This window comes from Engystomops pustulosus, chromosome 3, assembly GCF_040894005.1.
Source record: "Engystomops pustulosus chromosome 3, aEngPut4.maternal, whole genome shotgun sequence".
NCBI lineage: Eukaryota > Metazoa > Chordata > Amphibia > Anura > Leptodactylidae > Engystomops > Engystomops pustulosus.
The window spans coordinates 136,109,683-136,127,051 of record NC_092413.1 but is presented as its reverse complement, the minus strand read 5'-3'; the positions used below and the strand labels follow the sequence as shown (position 1 = coordinate 136,127,051).

The following is a 17,369-nucleotide window of genomic DNA, read 5'->3' as shown; positions in this document are numbered from 1 at the left end:
CTCTGAGCTCATCAGGCAATACCACACCACACGTAATCTCTCTTCCTCTCAGGACCTTCAGCTTCACTCTATTCCCATCCCCTCTCCTCACAACCGTTTCCAGGACTTTTCCCGTGCATCTCCCATACTCTGCATCTATCTACCAAAATGTGTAAGACTGTCCCCCACTTTCCCAACCTTCAAACGTAACCTGAAAAATCATCTGTTCGGGTTCGCTTACAAAGCACATTAACTGAACTGCTCCCTCACCTATTGTCTTCACCCCCCCCCCCCTCCCAAGGGCAGGGACCACCTCCCACTTGTCTACTGATCATTGTAGTTTTGCATTTTGTACTTGCACCTGTGTTAATGTAATCTTTGTGTACCCCTTACTGATTGCACAGCACCATAGAATTAATGGTGCTCTATAAATAATAAGAATAATAATAATGTTTGCTCACTGGAATTCCTGTATATTAAAAAAGTAGTTAGTGGCAGTTAGTAAATAATCTGTCCTTGATCTCTGTGCCATCTTTACATTCAACCAAAGGTAGTTCACAAAACCATGTACTGTATAACCTGCAGAAATGCTGAATCTTGGTAGCTATAAGCAACAGACAACCTGCTGAGATATTGCAAAGTGCGTCTCCTGGATGAGATTTATAGCACATAAACAACATTAATACTATAAAATTAAAAGCATCTTGAGTTTCAGATGACATGTCATCAGTTTCAGATTTGGGTAGTTAATGATTCATCCTATAATATTTTATTAATTTGCTTGCAGCATTAATTCAGACATTCTAATTACTATATTTATATTAATTCTGCAACAAACTAAGGAATTTATATCACTACCTTTCATCATTTCTTCCCATGAGGTAACATTAATTTTCTGATATACTAGGCCTGAATTTACTCGAACCTATGGTTATGTCCGGCATGATGGAGAGGAGGAGTGCGTGATCCCTCCCCTCTCCATAGAAATGCACAGCATACGAGTCAAGTCCTATCTTTTCCCCGTGAACAGAGTGGTATGGTACCGCGCGTATGTTGCACTGTCTTGCTCCGTGCGGCCATTACCGTCGGCTGTACATGCGTCCCCCATATGGTTGTGTGAATGCGACCAGTGTCGGTCGTGTTTATCCAGCCAGCTTCTGCATGGTTAGCAGCACATAAAAGCACTACCCAACTTTACTATGGTAAGTACAAGACCCAAATATAGTACTTACCCACAGGAAAGCCTAAGTTATGCCGTTGGCAGGTCCCGGCGTCTCTACAAAAACTTTGCCAAGGTAAGACCCTTTTAGGGTCTTGTACTTACCCTGGTAAAGTTAAGTTATTGTTGTGCATATGTAGACACACAACAGCCTGTTAGTCCATGTCCTGAGTGGAGAGATTATTGCTAATACACCTGGCTAATAAATAGCTTTAAATGGAATCTGTCACCTGGATCCAACTTCCAGAACTAACTGTCATGTCATGTAGGGCTATGAAAACAAATTTCATCCACACTTGTTTTTAAAGTCAACTGTTCCATCCATGCAAAAAGAGTTCTTTGAAAATAGTCTCATGATATGTTTTGTGAGTGCTCTGGGAGCCATAAGCATAACACCACAGGGCTCTATACTCTCGCCTTTATTCCCACCTGCAACCCCCACTACACTGCTTCTCTGTCCTGCACCTTAGCTCATCCTCCCCACTTCTGGTACCTCCTGGGTCCTGCAATATCTTGCTTATGCACAGATGCTTACATAGCCGTGCTTGCGGAGATTAACTATTGATGCTTACTGATGGCTCCTTATTTTAACTGTGGATCCGCTAGCTATGTGAGCTTCTGCGCATAAGCAAAATATTGCTGGGCCCAAGTGTGGATGTGCTGGGAGGAGAGAAAATACTGTAGGGAGACATCCTGCTACTGATATTTCTGGTACTAGCACCTACATCTACATCACTGATTATTCTTTTCAGTGCCTATTTCTATTTTACTATCCACAGCTCCTATATAACTCCTGTATTGATTATATGCTACAAGGCTTCTGTGCCGATATTAAAGTACCTGCCTCCTGGAGGAAGCGTAACGGCATGACGTAGTACGCAAGTCATGCCGCACGGTTCCCCTCGTCTGCTGTCTCCGCGGCAAAAAGCGTAAGGAGGAAAGATCGCTGCAACACAGCCGTAGCCGTCCCGCATGTAGGAGAAGCCCCTCCGTTGGACGGATGGCTGCACTAGAGGGTGGATGCCTCTAGTATAAGGGGTAGGACCCGACAGTGGAGCCGCGGAGGTCGGGGGAGCGACGCGACGTGACTGTGGAGAGCGGGGCCGAGGGTCCGTCACTTAATCGGCAAGGAGCTGCAGTGGCGACACCGATAACAGGAGGTGGAGGCAGCCAGTGGATGACGCGGGAGGGCGCTTGGATCCAGCGGCTGTCTGCGACACACAGCGGGGGACCTTGAAGCCTGAAGCCTGTCCTGGAGGATTAATATTACCTGGAGCCCCTTATGCCTTAAAAGACGACGATATAGGATGGACCCGTAGAAGCCCGTTATTCTGGAAGCCGGTAGAAGATGCGGGATTGGTGAGATAAACCCATTTACTACCTTAGCTGGAAATGGTGGTAAACTAACTTTGTACCAACTGCTGGTTTGGCACTCAGCTTAATAACTATTAACATTGTTGCCCGCCATTATTGCGTGTACCAACTAACAGTGTGCTAACAGTCTGTTAGTATATGGATAAGGCTATCTTTAAGTGCAAGCCGAGATGTGGATAACCGAGTCTAGCCACTACTAACTGTTATTACCACCCTTATCATTACTAACATTATTATTACTAACTGGATGTTGGACTAAGGAGGAGCCTATCTTGAAGGAGAGGCGAGAAACTTCCCCTAACTCCTATTAATTGACTGCTACTAATATTGCCTCTACTAACTAATTCCTTGCCAATTAGTGGGGGATAAAAAGTGTGGTAGCTGAGGAACTTTGTTAAAAGATCGGATGGAAAACAGTGCTTTATTGCTCAAAATTCCAACTTGGCCCTATGTAATTGACTATGATTATGAACAGTAGGATACGAGACTACTCTCTACGTTATATTAGACTTATATGATCGTATCTCGCACATTTTTTTTTTTTTTTTGACCTAGAGGTAACGGGTATGCTGATTAATCAATAGGTTATTTATCTGTGATATAGTAAGAACTGGTAACGGATATGCTGACTATCCAATAGGTTATGTATCTGTGATATATTAAGAACCTGTAAACGGATAGGATGTCTAACCAATAGGATACTGATCTGCGATATATATTAAGAACTGGTGGCTGTGTATATATACCGTTAAGAGTAAAGGAGGAGGGCTAAGAGAGTGGGAAAAGGGAACAATGGGACCTAAAAATGCAGCAAGGAAGTCTTTGGGCTCCCCGAAAGAAAAAGGTAGTGGCAAGGGTGAGAATTCAGCCAAATTGGATAAACTATGGAAGACCCCCCCAGTGAAAACACGGGCGATGCCCACTGTACAAACAAGTGAACTTCAAAAAGGCGAAAAATAAACCTCAAGGGTCTAGATACAATTAGAAGAGGATTCAGGGGAAGGGGGGGAAAATCCAATGTTAAAAGAAATTTTAGTGTCTATCAAGTCATGCATTGCAGCAATAGTTGAATTAAGTCGGAGGTTTAAGAAACGAGATGTCGTTGTTAAGGGAAGATTTAAACAAAGTTAGGGATAGACAGAAGACCACAGAAGAAAAGGTGCAAAAGTTCGAGAAAGAAATGGGCTCAGTTAAAAAAATAACTAATGATCTCAGTCATGAGAACGAAAAATTAAAAGATAAAATAGCGGCATTAGAGGATCGATCTAGAAGATCCAATATTAGAATTGTTGGGGTACCAGAGAAGGCTGAAGGTCCGAACCCGGTGAATTTTGTGAAAGATTGGTTGGTGAAGATTATTGGGAAGGAACACCTATCGGAAAACTTTGATATAGAACAAGCACACAGGATCCCTGGTACCCCGCATATACCTGGTAACTCTCCCCGAACATTAATCTGTAAAACGGTCCTCTCTAGGGACTGGGATACCATTTTAAGGAGAGCCCGTGAGTTAAAGGATTTAACAATTGAGGGGTCAAAAGTGGCTCTTTACCCTGATTTTTCTAGGCATACTCTACAAAAAAGAAAGAGTTTCGTGGAAGTAAAAAAAAGGCAAGGTTTCCCCGGGACTAGATGGGTTACCATTGGAGGTTTATAAAAGTTTTGGGAATATTCTCTTACCAGTTTTAGTTAAAGTTTGGGAAAAAGCACAGGAGGCAGAGATGCCACCAGAATCATGGTATGAGGCTATCATAGTATTAATTCATAAAAAAAACAAAGATTCACTTGATGCTGACTTATATCGGCCCATTTCACTGTTAAATGCCGATGCCAAAGTGATGGCCAAGCTTCTGGCTAACCGTCTTATCCATGAGGACCAGAGCGGGTTCATTATGGGGCGGAATATGAAAGCTAATATCAGACGGCTATTTCTGGGCATGCAATTGGGTCGGGGGGGGGGGGTCCCGCTCCATCCTGTCATTGGACGCTGCAAAAGCCTTTGACAGGGTGGATTGGGCCTTTCTCTGGGAGGTATTGGTGAAGTTTGGATTAGGGACTAGATTTGTGGACTAGATAAAATTGTTCTATAAAACACCCAGGGCATGTATTAAGGTTAACGGAGATCATTCTCCTTTTTTCCCTTTAACAAGAGGCACCAGACAGGGGTGCCCTTTATCCCCCTTACTATTTGCGCTATTTATTGAACCCTTAGCAGCTAAGGTAAGGGAAATGAAAGAGATTGCAGGAGGGGGATATGAAGGTAGTCAAGATAAGATTATGTTGTTTGCAGACGACATTCTTCTGGTTTTGAAAGTCCCCAGGGCTCTGAAAGTGATTAGGGAGTTTGGTAGAGTATCTGGGTTCGAGATTAATCTGCAGAAATCGAGTATGACCCCGTTGGAGGACTACTACCGGGGAGCCCTGAAGCATTAGAACTAAAAATGACAGATACATTTGACTATTTAGGTCTACGGATCAGCCCAAAGATAGAAGATTATCCCATTCTGAATTTATCTCCTTTATTCGCAAAGATCAAATTAAAAATTAATACCAGGTCAAGTCTCCCGTTAACAAGAGCAGAAAGAGTAGTACTAACGAAAAGTATAATATTGCCTCAGCTTCTTCATGTCTTAAGCAATTGTCCCTGCTGGTTAGAGAAAAAATGGTTTGGATTCATAAGAGCCATAATTAATAAGCTGCTATGGGGAAGGAAGAAGGTCCGTATTAAGCAGGAGGTTCTATGGAGAAATAGAGAAAGGGGGCTTAGCCCTTCCTTCTTTTTTTCACTATTTTCTGGCAGCTCAGATCCAATTTATTGCGGAAAATAAGAAGAATGGCGTCTTCCTAGCACTAACGGAGCTGGTGAAGGGTAGTTACGACTCTCTATTCTCTTTACTGGAATCAGGTCAGTTAAATAATAAAGAGTTCCGTAGAATCCCGGTTACAAGATTGCTGGTTAATAGTTGGGCAGGTTTTAGGAACATACTAGGAGTCAAAGGGAGCTTTGAATGTACACCACTATTTGGAAATGTTAATCTACTAGAGGTGTCAAAATTGGAAGGGAAGGAATTGGGGCCCCATTTCAATGGTGGGTAAACCAAGGGTTACTCACGGATAAGGATTTATTTAGATATATGCAAATATCTCACGCACTGAAGAAGGAAAAAAAATTCGAATGGAATATGGAATGGAATATGGAATTGGCACACAAAAAATCTAGCAAAGATATATCACTTTTTAAAGAATATTATTGATCAGAATTCATTTCACGTTTGCCAAGATAAATGGGAGAAATATATAGGTGTTATCACTAGAGAACAATGGAGGATAATTTTCAAAAATGTGCAGCGGTGTTCACTGAATTTAAACCACAGGTGCACACAATTGAATATATTATATAGGGTTTACTATACACCAGCACTGATGTGTAAGATGGGGATAAAAAGGGACTCCTGTTGTCCTAGATGTAGTAGGGAAAATGCTGATTTGATGCATGTTTTATGGTTATGCCCAGGGATAGAGGACTACTGGGGTGGGATATTTGATAAGATAGAAGACCAACTAGGGATAGTGGTACCAAGAACAGCAATGCTTGGATTACTGGGATATATAGTAGAGGAAATAGAAGATAGGAAGAAGAGAGAGTTAAGTATTAAACTCATCTTTATTGCAAGGTTAACTATTGTTAAACACCGGAAAGACGACAAACCCCCTAGGCTTAGAGAATGGCTAAATTATGAATGTGCATATGATAAATGGTACAGAGGAGGAAATAAATTAAAAACTATATGGGACCAATGGAAACTATAATTGTTACATGGAGTGTAATCAAATAAATAAATATGAAAAAGAAACAATTAAATAATAATAATCAGACTTATGCTGTAGTAGGCACCAGCACAGGGAAGAAGAGGGGGGGGGAGATGGGTGGAGGGGATTATAGGATAAATTAATAATTGAAGTAATAATATTTATGATATGTATACTGTCTAAAGCTGTATAAGGACGATGGAGTATTGATTTGTATGTGTTTTGTTTAATAAAAAAAAAGAAACAGTGATGTCTTTACATGTATTTCTTACATGAACAAAAAATAAATGATAACCAGCAAAGCCAAAAAAAAAAAAAAGTACCCGCCTCCTGTATTATACTTTACATAGCTCCCACATTTATTACACTCTATGCTGGTGTTATATTTAATACAGTGTTGATTATTCTGCACAAAGGGCCCTTATTATACTGTACAGAATATATCTCCTGTACTGATTAGCATATGTTCTCACCTATCAGCAACCAACTGTTACACAGTGAAAGTTAAGTCTTTTTCCATCATTATCCAAATACAGTACAGTAACAGAAATCTTTCTTTGCTACAAATAGTAAGCAAAGTTACAATATACAGTATATACTCGAACTACAGGTTTATCCACAAACACAACTAATGCCATTTTAACAGTTACGGGGATTAGCTGTAGCTAGGTCGGGGTCCGAGCGGGGTAACTCCAGCAGTCCTGTTGAAATAAATGTGGCCTGGTACTTGTATGATTGTCACTCAATTCACATGGACCACTGTCCACTTCAGTGTTATGTAATTTTGTTATTTTCAATTATTTAATCAAAGAATTGTTACAGTTACTAATAACAAAAGCATGATAGACGGCGACCTTCTGTATCCCTATGGGAAGCACAATGGGGGACATTTACTATGGGGTTTCCGCCTCTTTTGTGGTGCTCCCACTGCCTGGTCTCCATTCCAACCCATTTATTAGTTATCAGCGACAGAAAATATGTGATTTTCCGCTTCTGCTCCAAAAAGGGGAATGGTTTCCATGGTGTGGAAACTCCGACACAGTTAATATGTGTCTGTTTCATTTTTTGGTGCAAGTAGCGGAAAATAGACCAAAAGAAAATTTCTCTAGCAGAATAGGTACCTTCACTCAGCTTTGTTAAAGCTCTCCACCTGTAGAATTTCGGGTGCTAATAATCCGGTGGACAAAATTGGCTATTATTACAGTGGCCATTGCTGCTGCTCCTCAGCAGCCTGCTCAGCATATTCTCAGACTGCAGCATACATTTGTTGTGCTCGAGACAGAAAATGGTCGCAGGGACAGACGTATTGGGGCTTATTTTCTAAGGGTCCAACAGCCACATTTTCGTCGGTTTTCCTGACTTTTTGGGGATCGCACAGGGGATTGTGTCGCACGCAATAGTTTTGTGTCGCAATCGGGGCAGCTTTCACATGACACAAATCAGGGGACGGGCCATCGGACGATCTGACAGAATCAGACTACGCGCGGGATTTAACATTTAAATCTGTGTCGCAAGCCATGCACTTACATGCACTGGGATGAAGAAGGTGAACTCAAACGGACCTGACTGGGGAAGTGACACATGAAGGAAATCAGGCGCACGATCTTCATGAATCGCGGCATCTTCGTTGGACAGTCCGGATGGGGGATCGCGCAGGGACCGAGCACCAGACAATAAAATATGTATCTCTTCACCAACAGCTAGTCAGAAACCAAACCAGCGGAGGTAACGACACTTTCTATAAATGTCCCCCATAGTGTATGGAAAACCTTTTGTTCACCTTCAGTATTCAGTTTCCATTATGTTCCTCAGTAATAAAAGAGCATAACCTACTGAGCCTGGTGTACACTTGCCCTATAAAAGCATTCAGGTAGGTGAGCAGGACTAAGTCTATAAGATTTTCAGCATCTAGTAACAATAATGTTTTGTACATGTAATATTTTTCTTTCTTTTTTACATTTGTCTCAAGGCTTTTAAATGTCAAAATGATACAAAATACACATAATTCATAACAAATATTATAATAATAATATAATGTATAAACATAAAAGAAAATGAAACAGATTACTGATATAAATATGAAATGATTACATATGAAAGTCAGAAACATCCAATGAAAATATCATCCATGGAAGCAATTTGATCTTAGTAAAGTAACACTTTATGGGGCAAGTTTAATACAGAAAATTGTATTAAAAGAAAACTGTCTTTGTCAGTCATAGAAACCAATTATAGCACAGCTTTCAGTTTACCAAACAATGAGAATGAAAGCTATTATATGGCTGCACATGGAAAATGTTACTGTACTGACAAGGAGGAGTACCTAGCTGGAAAACCACACAGGATTTGGGCAGGGGGAGCCTATGCTGGAGTTTCATTATTGGTGTTCTAAATACTTGTGCTAGATCATGTACAACTTTCTTTTTTATGTGATGACTTCACTTTAATCAACATCCCAGTGTTAGGGAAGCAGATTTTCCAGGATCAGTTTTTGGGAACCAGGAAAATACCGATCCCCATCACCCCATATGCTTTATCGGGATTGTCCATTTTGTCATTTTATCTACAGCTGACAGCTGTTTATGCAGTATGAAACTTAAAATGCCATCTACCATTAGATTCACTGATGGTTGATGAATAGTTTTCACCTTCCCATCCTGTCCCCTTGTGCAGTAATCTTAATTTGTTATATCTTGGTATTGAAGAAAACAATGTTTTAAAATAATCAAATTAGCCGTCTCTCTGAAAATCTTCTAAATGCAAGATGATTGCATTCCTTGCGCAGACAACTGGGCAGCAGTGCGGCTACGCAAGTAGTGAGCCAACACATGGTTGGGGCCATACAAAAATTACATCCTGGCAGAGCTGAGATGTGCTCTGTACCTCAGGCGTATTTGAATATTTTAAAAATGTTGTTGTATTCAAAATGCGGCCATTCCAAGCAATAACAAACATTACTGCACAGACAGACAGGACAGGGAAGTGAGTACTAAAGGTGTCCTTTAAATTGCATCAGTGGATGGAACAAAGTTTTTATTTAAGGGAACCTAATACTTAACAGTGCTTGGGCCCGCAAGATAACAAATCCACCCCTGCACTTATATTTTTCACTTTTACCACATTTTAGAAAATCTTGAACATCTTCGTTGTCCCCTTGTGTTATAGTGAGGATTGAAAAAGGCAAAATATTCCAATACATGCTGTAACACACATGCTTGAGACTGTGGGCAAGGTATGTGCCAATTCAGGGGTCTTTGCCCACCAATTTAACATTAATCTCTAGTGGCTACAATATATTCATGTTCATGCTTTTGGGATCCATGATTTTTTTTTCTTCTCAGAACAAAATGAAAGTTGCACCTTCAAGGGATGTGTGGCATGTATGAAATGGAACAAATAAAAACAGACATGAATTGACTTGACAAACTAAATCTTCAGATCTGATAGGGATATAACTTCCAGTGCAGGGATAGCGGGCACATGGCATGTCATTGAGGGAGATGCAGTTACCTCTGAGCGAAAATGATGGGATCTCAGAAGGGCATCTGGAAAAAGAAAACACAGAATCAGGACCAGTCCTCTACTATTGATGAGGATTATCAGGAAATCCTCTTACACAACTATTCAGTCAAGGGCATGTGTGAGCTGGCACTCAGGTGGCATGGGATGGCACTGCTGTCACTGACAGCACTCTGTCCCATCATGTAATCTTGTTCTAGTTTTCTACAGGATGGGTGGAGACACGTCTGCCGCAGTCCTGTTGGAGAACTGAGTGCCAGATGTATGTGAGCAGAGGAGTGCCACATGTACACCGTGCCCAGGGCATGCCATGCAGCCAGGGTGACAGCTAACACATCACATGACACACACGGCAGGAAGAGTGTAAAGATGGTGTCTTACATGTCCTACCTCTGCTCCGGGGCCGGTAGCTGAACACCGTCTTCATGGGGTGCCTGCCCTTCTGGAGCTTGCGGTGCCAGCAGAAGAGGAAGGAGATGGTGGCGATGGTGCCCAGCATGAGGAGCAGTAGCAGCAGGGCACATTGGATGCTGTAGGGTCTCAGCAGCACCAGGAAGGCAGCGGCGATCATGGTGGAGAGTACAGTGTGACTCAGCGGCGGCTGCCTCGTCTACATGTGCAGGAGCACAGCCTGCATGGCATCAGCTGAGAGCCCCCGAATCAAACTTTATCTCCCAGAGTCCCCAGCTCACTAGTCACCTCAGCATCAGCAGCGGCCGGGGGCAGGGAGACGGGAGCCCCTCCTCCCCGGTGCTGCAGAGGCATCATGGCTGCGGAGGCTGCTGCCATCCACCAGCTAGAAGAGCCATACGGGTGTATGTGCCTGTCTGCCATCCATCCATTCCTCGTGTCTATCTAGCTGTAGTATACGTCTATTGCATGGCTGCCTACCTAAAACATCCTTACATTGTCCATATGTCTACGTATGTAAACATTAGAATCAAATTTACCATTCTATTACATATCTACCTAACACAGCCATATATTGTCTATAAAATACATCGAAATGCAATTAAACTATATCAATATATGTATTGCATCTGTCTGTCTAGAAAAAATAGCCATGTAGCAAATCTATAGCATATCTAAAATATCCATTAATGTATTGCTCATCCATCTAGCTAAATAACCATAAATCCTCTATATATCTATATATATAATATTGTAATCAAATTTATTGCACATTTATCTAAAGTATCTATCATTGCATCTAAAACATCTATTTTCTGTCAATCTGATATATATCTGTTATCTAACACATAAATCAGTCTAATCTACCTATTTTCTAGCAGTCTAATTATCCTGATTCATCATTTACATTAGTTTTGTACCTAAGGGCTGTTTCACACACTGAGTGATCAGCCTGGGAACAGACATGTATCCAAAGAAAAACCCATCTATAACACCTACCTACCTTTTATAACACATGATAGGGGCATGTATCAGAAGCCAAGCTTTGCATGTACTGGTGCACAGTGTTTGCCAAATATGTGATAGGGCACCTCATAAATTATGTGCACAACCTCTGCCGGTCATCAAGATATCAGTGATAGTTTGCGCTATTTATCAAACCCATAGGTTGTGTCTTTATTTACACTACAAAATGCATGATACATGCCCTCAATGTATATTGTATGTGTAACGTTTTTTTATCTACATCAGACATGCACAAACATGCGGATGCAGCTACAATACCATGCTACCCAGGGTTACCCATAAATCTGTCATTCGCTGTCACTCATCTGTAGCTGTTGCATTGCAGCTCAGTCCTATTCATTCCAAAGGAGTTGCAATACCAGACACAACCTTTGGACAAGACGGGTCAGTTCTTGGAACACGCTTGCCTAGTATTTCTAATTCTTTAAAGGGAAGCTCCCACCAGATTTTACACCACTTAACTATAGCCATTTAAACAAAAGCAAATTTGATCAGTACAACTCGCTGCGTGTACCTGACACAATGACTAGGAGGACACTCAGTTGGCAGAGTTCAGTTCGTGCTGCTCAGCTTTGGGCAGGACATTCCAGCAAGCACACACAGCAAATTACACTGATCAAAATAGCTTGTGTGTAACCCATAGTCTTCTGCAGATGATCGTGTGTAGCCTGTTGAAACAGACCCGCATGTTGGCCTGGACTCCACGGACTTCACCTCTCTGTGAAACAGGCAGTGCAATGATGTCATACTATATCTATATAAATAGATTATAGGGACACTGTAGTCCCCTGTGTTTTGCCCGGGATAGTAAATAACTGCTCTTATCTATAACAAAATAGAATGGGTTAACAAAAAATATTTTATATGTATCTAAAGACTGTCTCAGAAACTCTCTTACCTCTCTTACTGTCTCTGACCGTCTCTTTTGAGTGTCTGTCTCTGGCAGTCTCTTTTAGTGACTGTCTGTCTCTGGCAGTCTCTTTTAGTGACTGTCTCCGACACCCTCAATCCAGTGACTGTCAATGACACTCGCCTTCCAGGGACTGTCTCTGTCTGTCACTTTGTCTATGGGGAGATTTATCAGAAGTGTCTGAGATAGAAACTGCTCTAGTTGCCCATGGCAACCAATCAGAGCTCAAGTTTCATTTTTGCACAGCTGTTTATAAAACTACAGCTGACCTCTGATTGGTTTCCATGGGAAACTGGAACAGTTTTACCTCAGACATTTATGATAAATCTCCACCTATTTCTCCCCCTCTACCTATCAGGATCCATCTGGTGAGCCTGCATAACTTACCCAAAGGATAATGCAAAGAGATCTCAGGTAATCAGCAGCTGTAGATTCTGCCTGAACAGGCAATAGTTAAATGGGTATAAGATATTAACCAATGAGATGGTTATATTGTAAACCGGAGTGTGATTGGAGAGGTGCTACCACCTGACCAGGGGGAAGTATAAACCCCTGGGAAGTGGAAGCACAGCACTCTTGACCACCAGCTCTTGAGAGCACATGCTCTTACCACAAGGTCCAGTCCAGACTACAGGAGTCTGAGTGTGAACAGAGAGACAGTGTGCAGTACACCTTCGGTACTGACACAGAACCCAATTCCAAGACCAGAGTCAGGAGACTCAAATCCAGAGGTGCAGCTTCCACAGTTTGGACAAAGCTTGAACCAAATTATCCCAGCCTGCATCTACTACCAGACTGGTGCACTATTTCTGAGCACCACTCTCCACGACCACTCCAGTACCAGAATCTGCTGTTGATTGTTTAGGCCCGTTGCCTGCTACCTGTTGTTCAATAAAGAACCTTGAGTTGATTTGCACAACATTGGCTCCGTCTGATCCCTGGATACTGCTGTCTACCACCACGGGCTTCCCAATCTAGTATCAGAACCAGTACATCAGCCTCTCCCTCCATATTTCTTGCACATACCATCTGCTGGAGACCTGCCAGGCTGTAGGACACCCCGCTGGTTCACATACCAAGCACAGTGACATCAGCGCAGCATAGGCCTCAATCGCCAGCCACTCTGGTATTCTGGGCCCAGCTGCCTTCAGGCCCCAAGAAAAGGATAGGCCCCAGTGGCGGATGTTGCAGTTCTAAAACATGCAATAGCAGTTTTAGATTTTGCCTGGAAAGACAATAGTTAAATTGGTGTAAGATGTTATCAAATTATGGGTGTATGTGGGTGTATTGTAAACTGGAGTGTGATTGGAGAGGCACTACCACCTGTACGGGGGGAGTTCAATAAAGAACCGTGAGTTGCCTTCGTCTGATCCCTGGGTACAGCTGTCTACCACCAAGGGCTTCCCCATCCATTACCCAGGGACATATCTTACAGACACTCAGGGTTTGCCCAGGGAGATCCAGTACATCAGCCTCTCCCTCCATATTTCTTGCACACACCACCTGCCAGGCTGTAGGACAGCCCTCCGAAGCTCATACCAAGAACCGCAACACCCTAGGCCACTCTGCTATTCTGGGCCCCGGCTGCCTCCAGGCCCCAAGGAAAGGCTAGGCCCTGGTGGGGGATGTTGTACACAGTCATGGCCAAAAGTTTTGAGAATGACACAAATATTATATTTTCACATGATCTGTTGCCCTCTGGTTTTTATGTGTTTTTGTCAGATGTTTGTATCACATACAGAAATACAAGTGCAATCATATTACCGGTATGAGTAACAAAAGCTTTTATTGACAGTTAGAATGAGTTAATGCAGCAAGTCAATATTTGCAATGTTGACCCTTCTTCTTCAGGACCTCTGCAATTCTCCCTGACATGCTCTCAATCAACTTCTGCACCAAGTCCTGATTGATAGCAGTCCATTCTTGCACAATCAATGCTTGCATTTTGTCACAATTTGTTGGTTTTTGTTTGTCCACACGTCTCTTGATGATTGACCACAAGTTCTCAATGGGATTAAGATCTGGGGAGTTTCAAGGCCATGGACCCAAAGTCTCTATGTTTTGTTCCCTGAGCCATTTAGTGATTACTAGAGATGAGCGAGCACTAAAATGCTCGAGTGCTCGTTATTCAAGACAAACTTTTCCAGATGCTCGAGTGCTCGTCTCGAATAACGAGCCCCATTGAAGTCAATGGGAGACTCGAGCATTTTTCAAAGGGACCATGGTTCGGGAATAAAATGTGTTAATTAATTGAAAAAGAATGTCTTCTGATAAGTTAGCAAATGTATGCAAACATCTGCAATCTATTCTTCACTGTTCCGTGCGTATATTATCTCCCGACAAGTTAGCAGATGTGAAAAACAGTGAAGAATAGAATAAAAACAGTGAACACAGTGAACACAGGATCATTTAATTGAAAAACACAGTGAAGAATAGATTGCAGATGTTCGGCACATCTGCTTACTTGTCGGGAGATACGCGGTCCGGGATCCGCTCCTCTTCTTCCACTGAAGTCTCCCTGATCTCTCCATGCTGCCCCATGTCTCTGTGCTGCTGCCGCTGCCCATGTCTCCGTGCTGCTGCCGCTGCCCCATGTCTCCGTGCTGCTGCCCCTGCCCCATGTCTCCGTGCTGCTGCCGCTGCCCCATGTCTCTGTGCTGCTGCCCCATGTCTCCGTGCTGCTGCCCCTGCCCCATGTCTCCGTGCTGCTGCCCCTGCCCCATGTCTCCATGCTGCTGCCGCTGCCCCATGTCTCCGTGCTGCTGCCCTATGTCTCCGTGCTGCTGCCCCATGTCTCCGTGCTGCTGCCCCTGCCCCATGTCTCCGTGCTGCTGCCCCTGCCCCATGTCTCCATGCTGCTGCCGCTGCCCCATGTCTCCGTGCTGCTTCCCCATGTCTCCGTGCTGCTGCCCCATGTCTCCGTGCTGCTGCCTCTGCCCCATGTCTCCGTGCTGCTGCCGCTGCCCCATGTCTCCGTGCTGCCGCTGCCCCATGTCTCCGTGCTGCTGCCTCTGCCCCGTGTCTCCGTGCTGCTGCCGCTGCCCCATGTCTCCGTGCTGCTGCCTCTGCCCCATGTCTCCGTGCTGCTGCCGCTGCCCCATGTCTCCGTGCTGCTGCCTCTGCCCCATGTTCCCGTGCTGCTGCCGCTGCCCCATGTCTCCGTGCTGCTGCCTCTGCCCCATGTCTCCGTGCTGCTGCCGCTGCCCCATGTCTCCGTGCTGCTGCCTCTGCCCCATGTCTCCGTGCTGCTGCCGCTGCCCCATGTCTCCGTGCTGCTGCCTCTGCCCCATGTCTCCGGGCTGCTGCCGATGCCCCATGTTCCTGTGCTGCTGCCGCTGCCCCATGTCTCCGTGCTGCTGCCGCTGCCCCATGTCTCCGTGCTGCTGCCCCATGTCTCCGTGCTGCTGCCACTGCCCCATGTCTCCGTGCTGCCGCTGCCCCGGTGTCTCCGTGCTGCTCCCCGGTGTCTCTGTGCTGCTCCCCGGTGTCTCTGTGCTGCTCCCCGTTGTCTCTGTCCTGCTCACCGTGTTCTTCAATGTGTTCTTCACACATATATATTGTTCTTCACATACTATTTTGTTCGCACCGTTCCGCACGTATCTTCCGACAGGTAAGCAGATGTGCCGAACATCTGTAATTTATTCTTCACTGTGTTTTTCACTTAAATGATCCTGTGTTCACTGTGTACACTGTTTTTATCCTATTCTTCATTGTTCTTCACTCTGTTTTTTTAAATAAATGCTCGATCTCGAGCAGGGGAGATACTCGTCCGAGCAACGAGCCGTTTCGAGTACCTTAATACTCGAACGAGCATCAAGCTCGGACGAGTATACTCGCTCATCTCTAGTGATCACCTTTGCTTAATGGCAAGGTGCTCCATCATGCTGGAAAAGGCATTGTTGATCACCAAACTGCTCCTGGACGGTTGGGAGTTGCTGTTGGAGGACATTCTGGTAACATTCTTTATTCATGGATGTGATTTAAGGCAAGACTGTGAGAGAAAAAGTGTTTATTGTATGTATACGAAATAGTTGTTAAATATTGTATGTATACGAAATAGTATCTATTTTGTAATAGAATGGAAGACAGTAGTTGTGCTATGTGTAAGGTATAAAAAGATTGAGAGGTTACTAGCCAGCAACGCCCTGGAAGAAGCCGTGGTAGCGAAACCCTGGGTCGAGCGAACTAGCAAGTCTGGCGTCCACATGGTGGATTTTATATGCGCATGATTTTATTCTATTTTGTGAGTATGTTTTAAGAAAATAAATTCCATATATTTGAACATACTACCCTATCTGCTGCTTAATCTCTTCTATAGTAGCTATAGACTATTTGGCTACAGGATCTATTCCCATACAAATACCGTTTGTGTGGAAGTGTACTGAAGAATTTGGAACATAGTTGGGAAAAGAGTGAATTTGTCGATTTATCAAAGGATATATAAAAGGACACACAAGGAGCTCCGGTCAGACTGTTTTATTAAGACTGTGAGAGAGCCGATTCCCTTGGCTGAGAAGCAACCCCACACATGAATGGTTGCAGGATGCTTTACAGTTGGCGTGAAACAAGACTGGTAGTATGGCTCACCTTGTCTTCTCCGAACAAGCTGTTTTTCAGATGTTCCAAACGATCGGAAAGGGTAATCATCAGAGAAAATGACTTTACCCCAGTCCTCAGCAGTCCACTCTCTGTACCTTTTGCAGAATATCAGTCTGTCGCTGATGTTTTTTCTGGAGAGAAGTGGCTTCTTTGCTGCCCTCCTTGACACCAGGCCTTGCTCCAAGAGTCTCCGCCTCACAGTGCGTGCAGATGCACTCACACTTGCCTGCTGCCATTCCTGAGCAAGCTCTGCACTGTGTGGAGCCCGATCCAGAAACTGGAACACTTTTAAGAGACGGTCCTGGCGCTTGCTGGTCCTTCATGGGCACCCAATATGTATTGAGTGATTATAGGGGGCACTGTATTCATAGATTACAGAGGATACTGTAAGCATTGAGTGATTATAGGGGGCACTGTATTCATAGATTATAGGGGGTACTGTATGCAGGATAGGGAGCATGGGCGCACCCGCATTCCGTGACATGGATTGCGTAGGTGCCTGTGCCCGTGACAGACAGTAAC

The 17,369-nt window shown here is 43.8% G+C and overlaps 1 protein-coding gene across 20 annotated transcripts in view; it reads right to left on the bottom strand.

Annotated features, from left to right (window-relative positions):
- Positions 1–10,602, bottom strand: part of DST (dystonin) — a 385,421-nt gene extending 374,819 nt beyond the window's left edge. For 10 of the 20 annotated variants that reach the window (XM_072142226.1, XM_072142233.1, XM_072142231.1 and 7 more), the window contains exons 1-2: positions 10,283–10,593; positions 9,893–9,927 (exon numbers count right to left, since the gene is read on the bottom strand). In XM_072142226.1, the coding sequence (XP_071998327.1) occupies positions 9,893–9,927; positions 10,283–10,472 (225 nt within the window). In that variant the 5' untranslated portion in view covers positions 10,473–10,593. Of the gene's footprint in view, positions 1–9,892; positions 9,928–10,282 lie in introns of all 20 variants that reach the window. The other 10 variants (XM_072142229.1, XM_072142246.1, XM_072142247.1 and 7 more) reach the window with 5 other exon arrangements.
- Between the last annotated feature and the right edge of the window lie 6,767 nt (positions 10,603–17,369).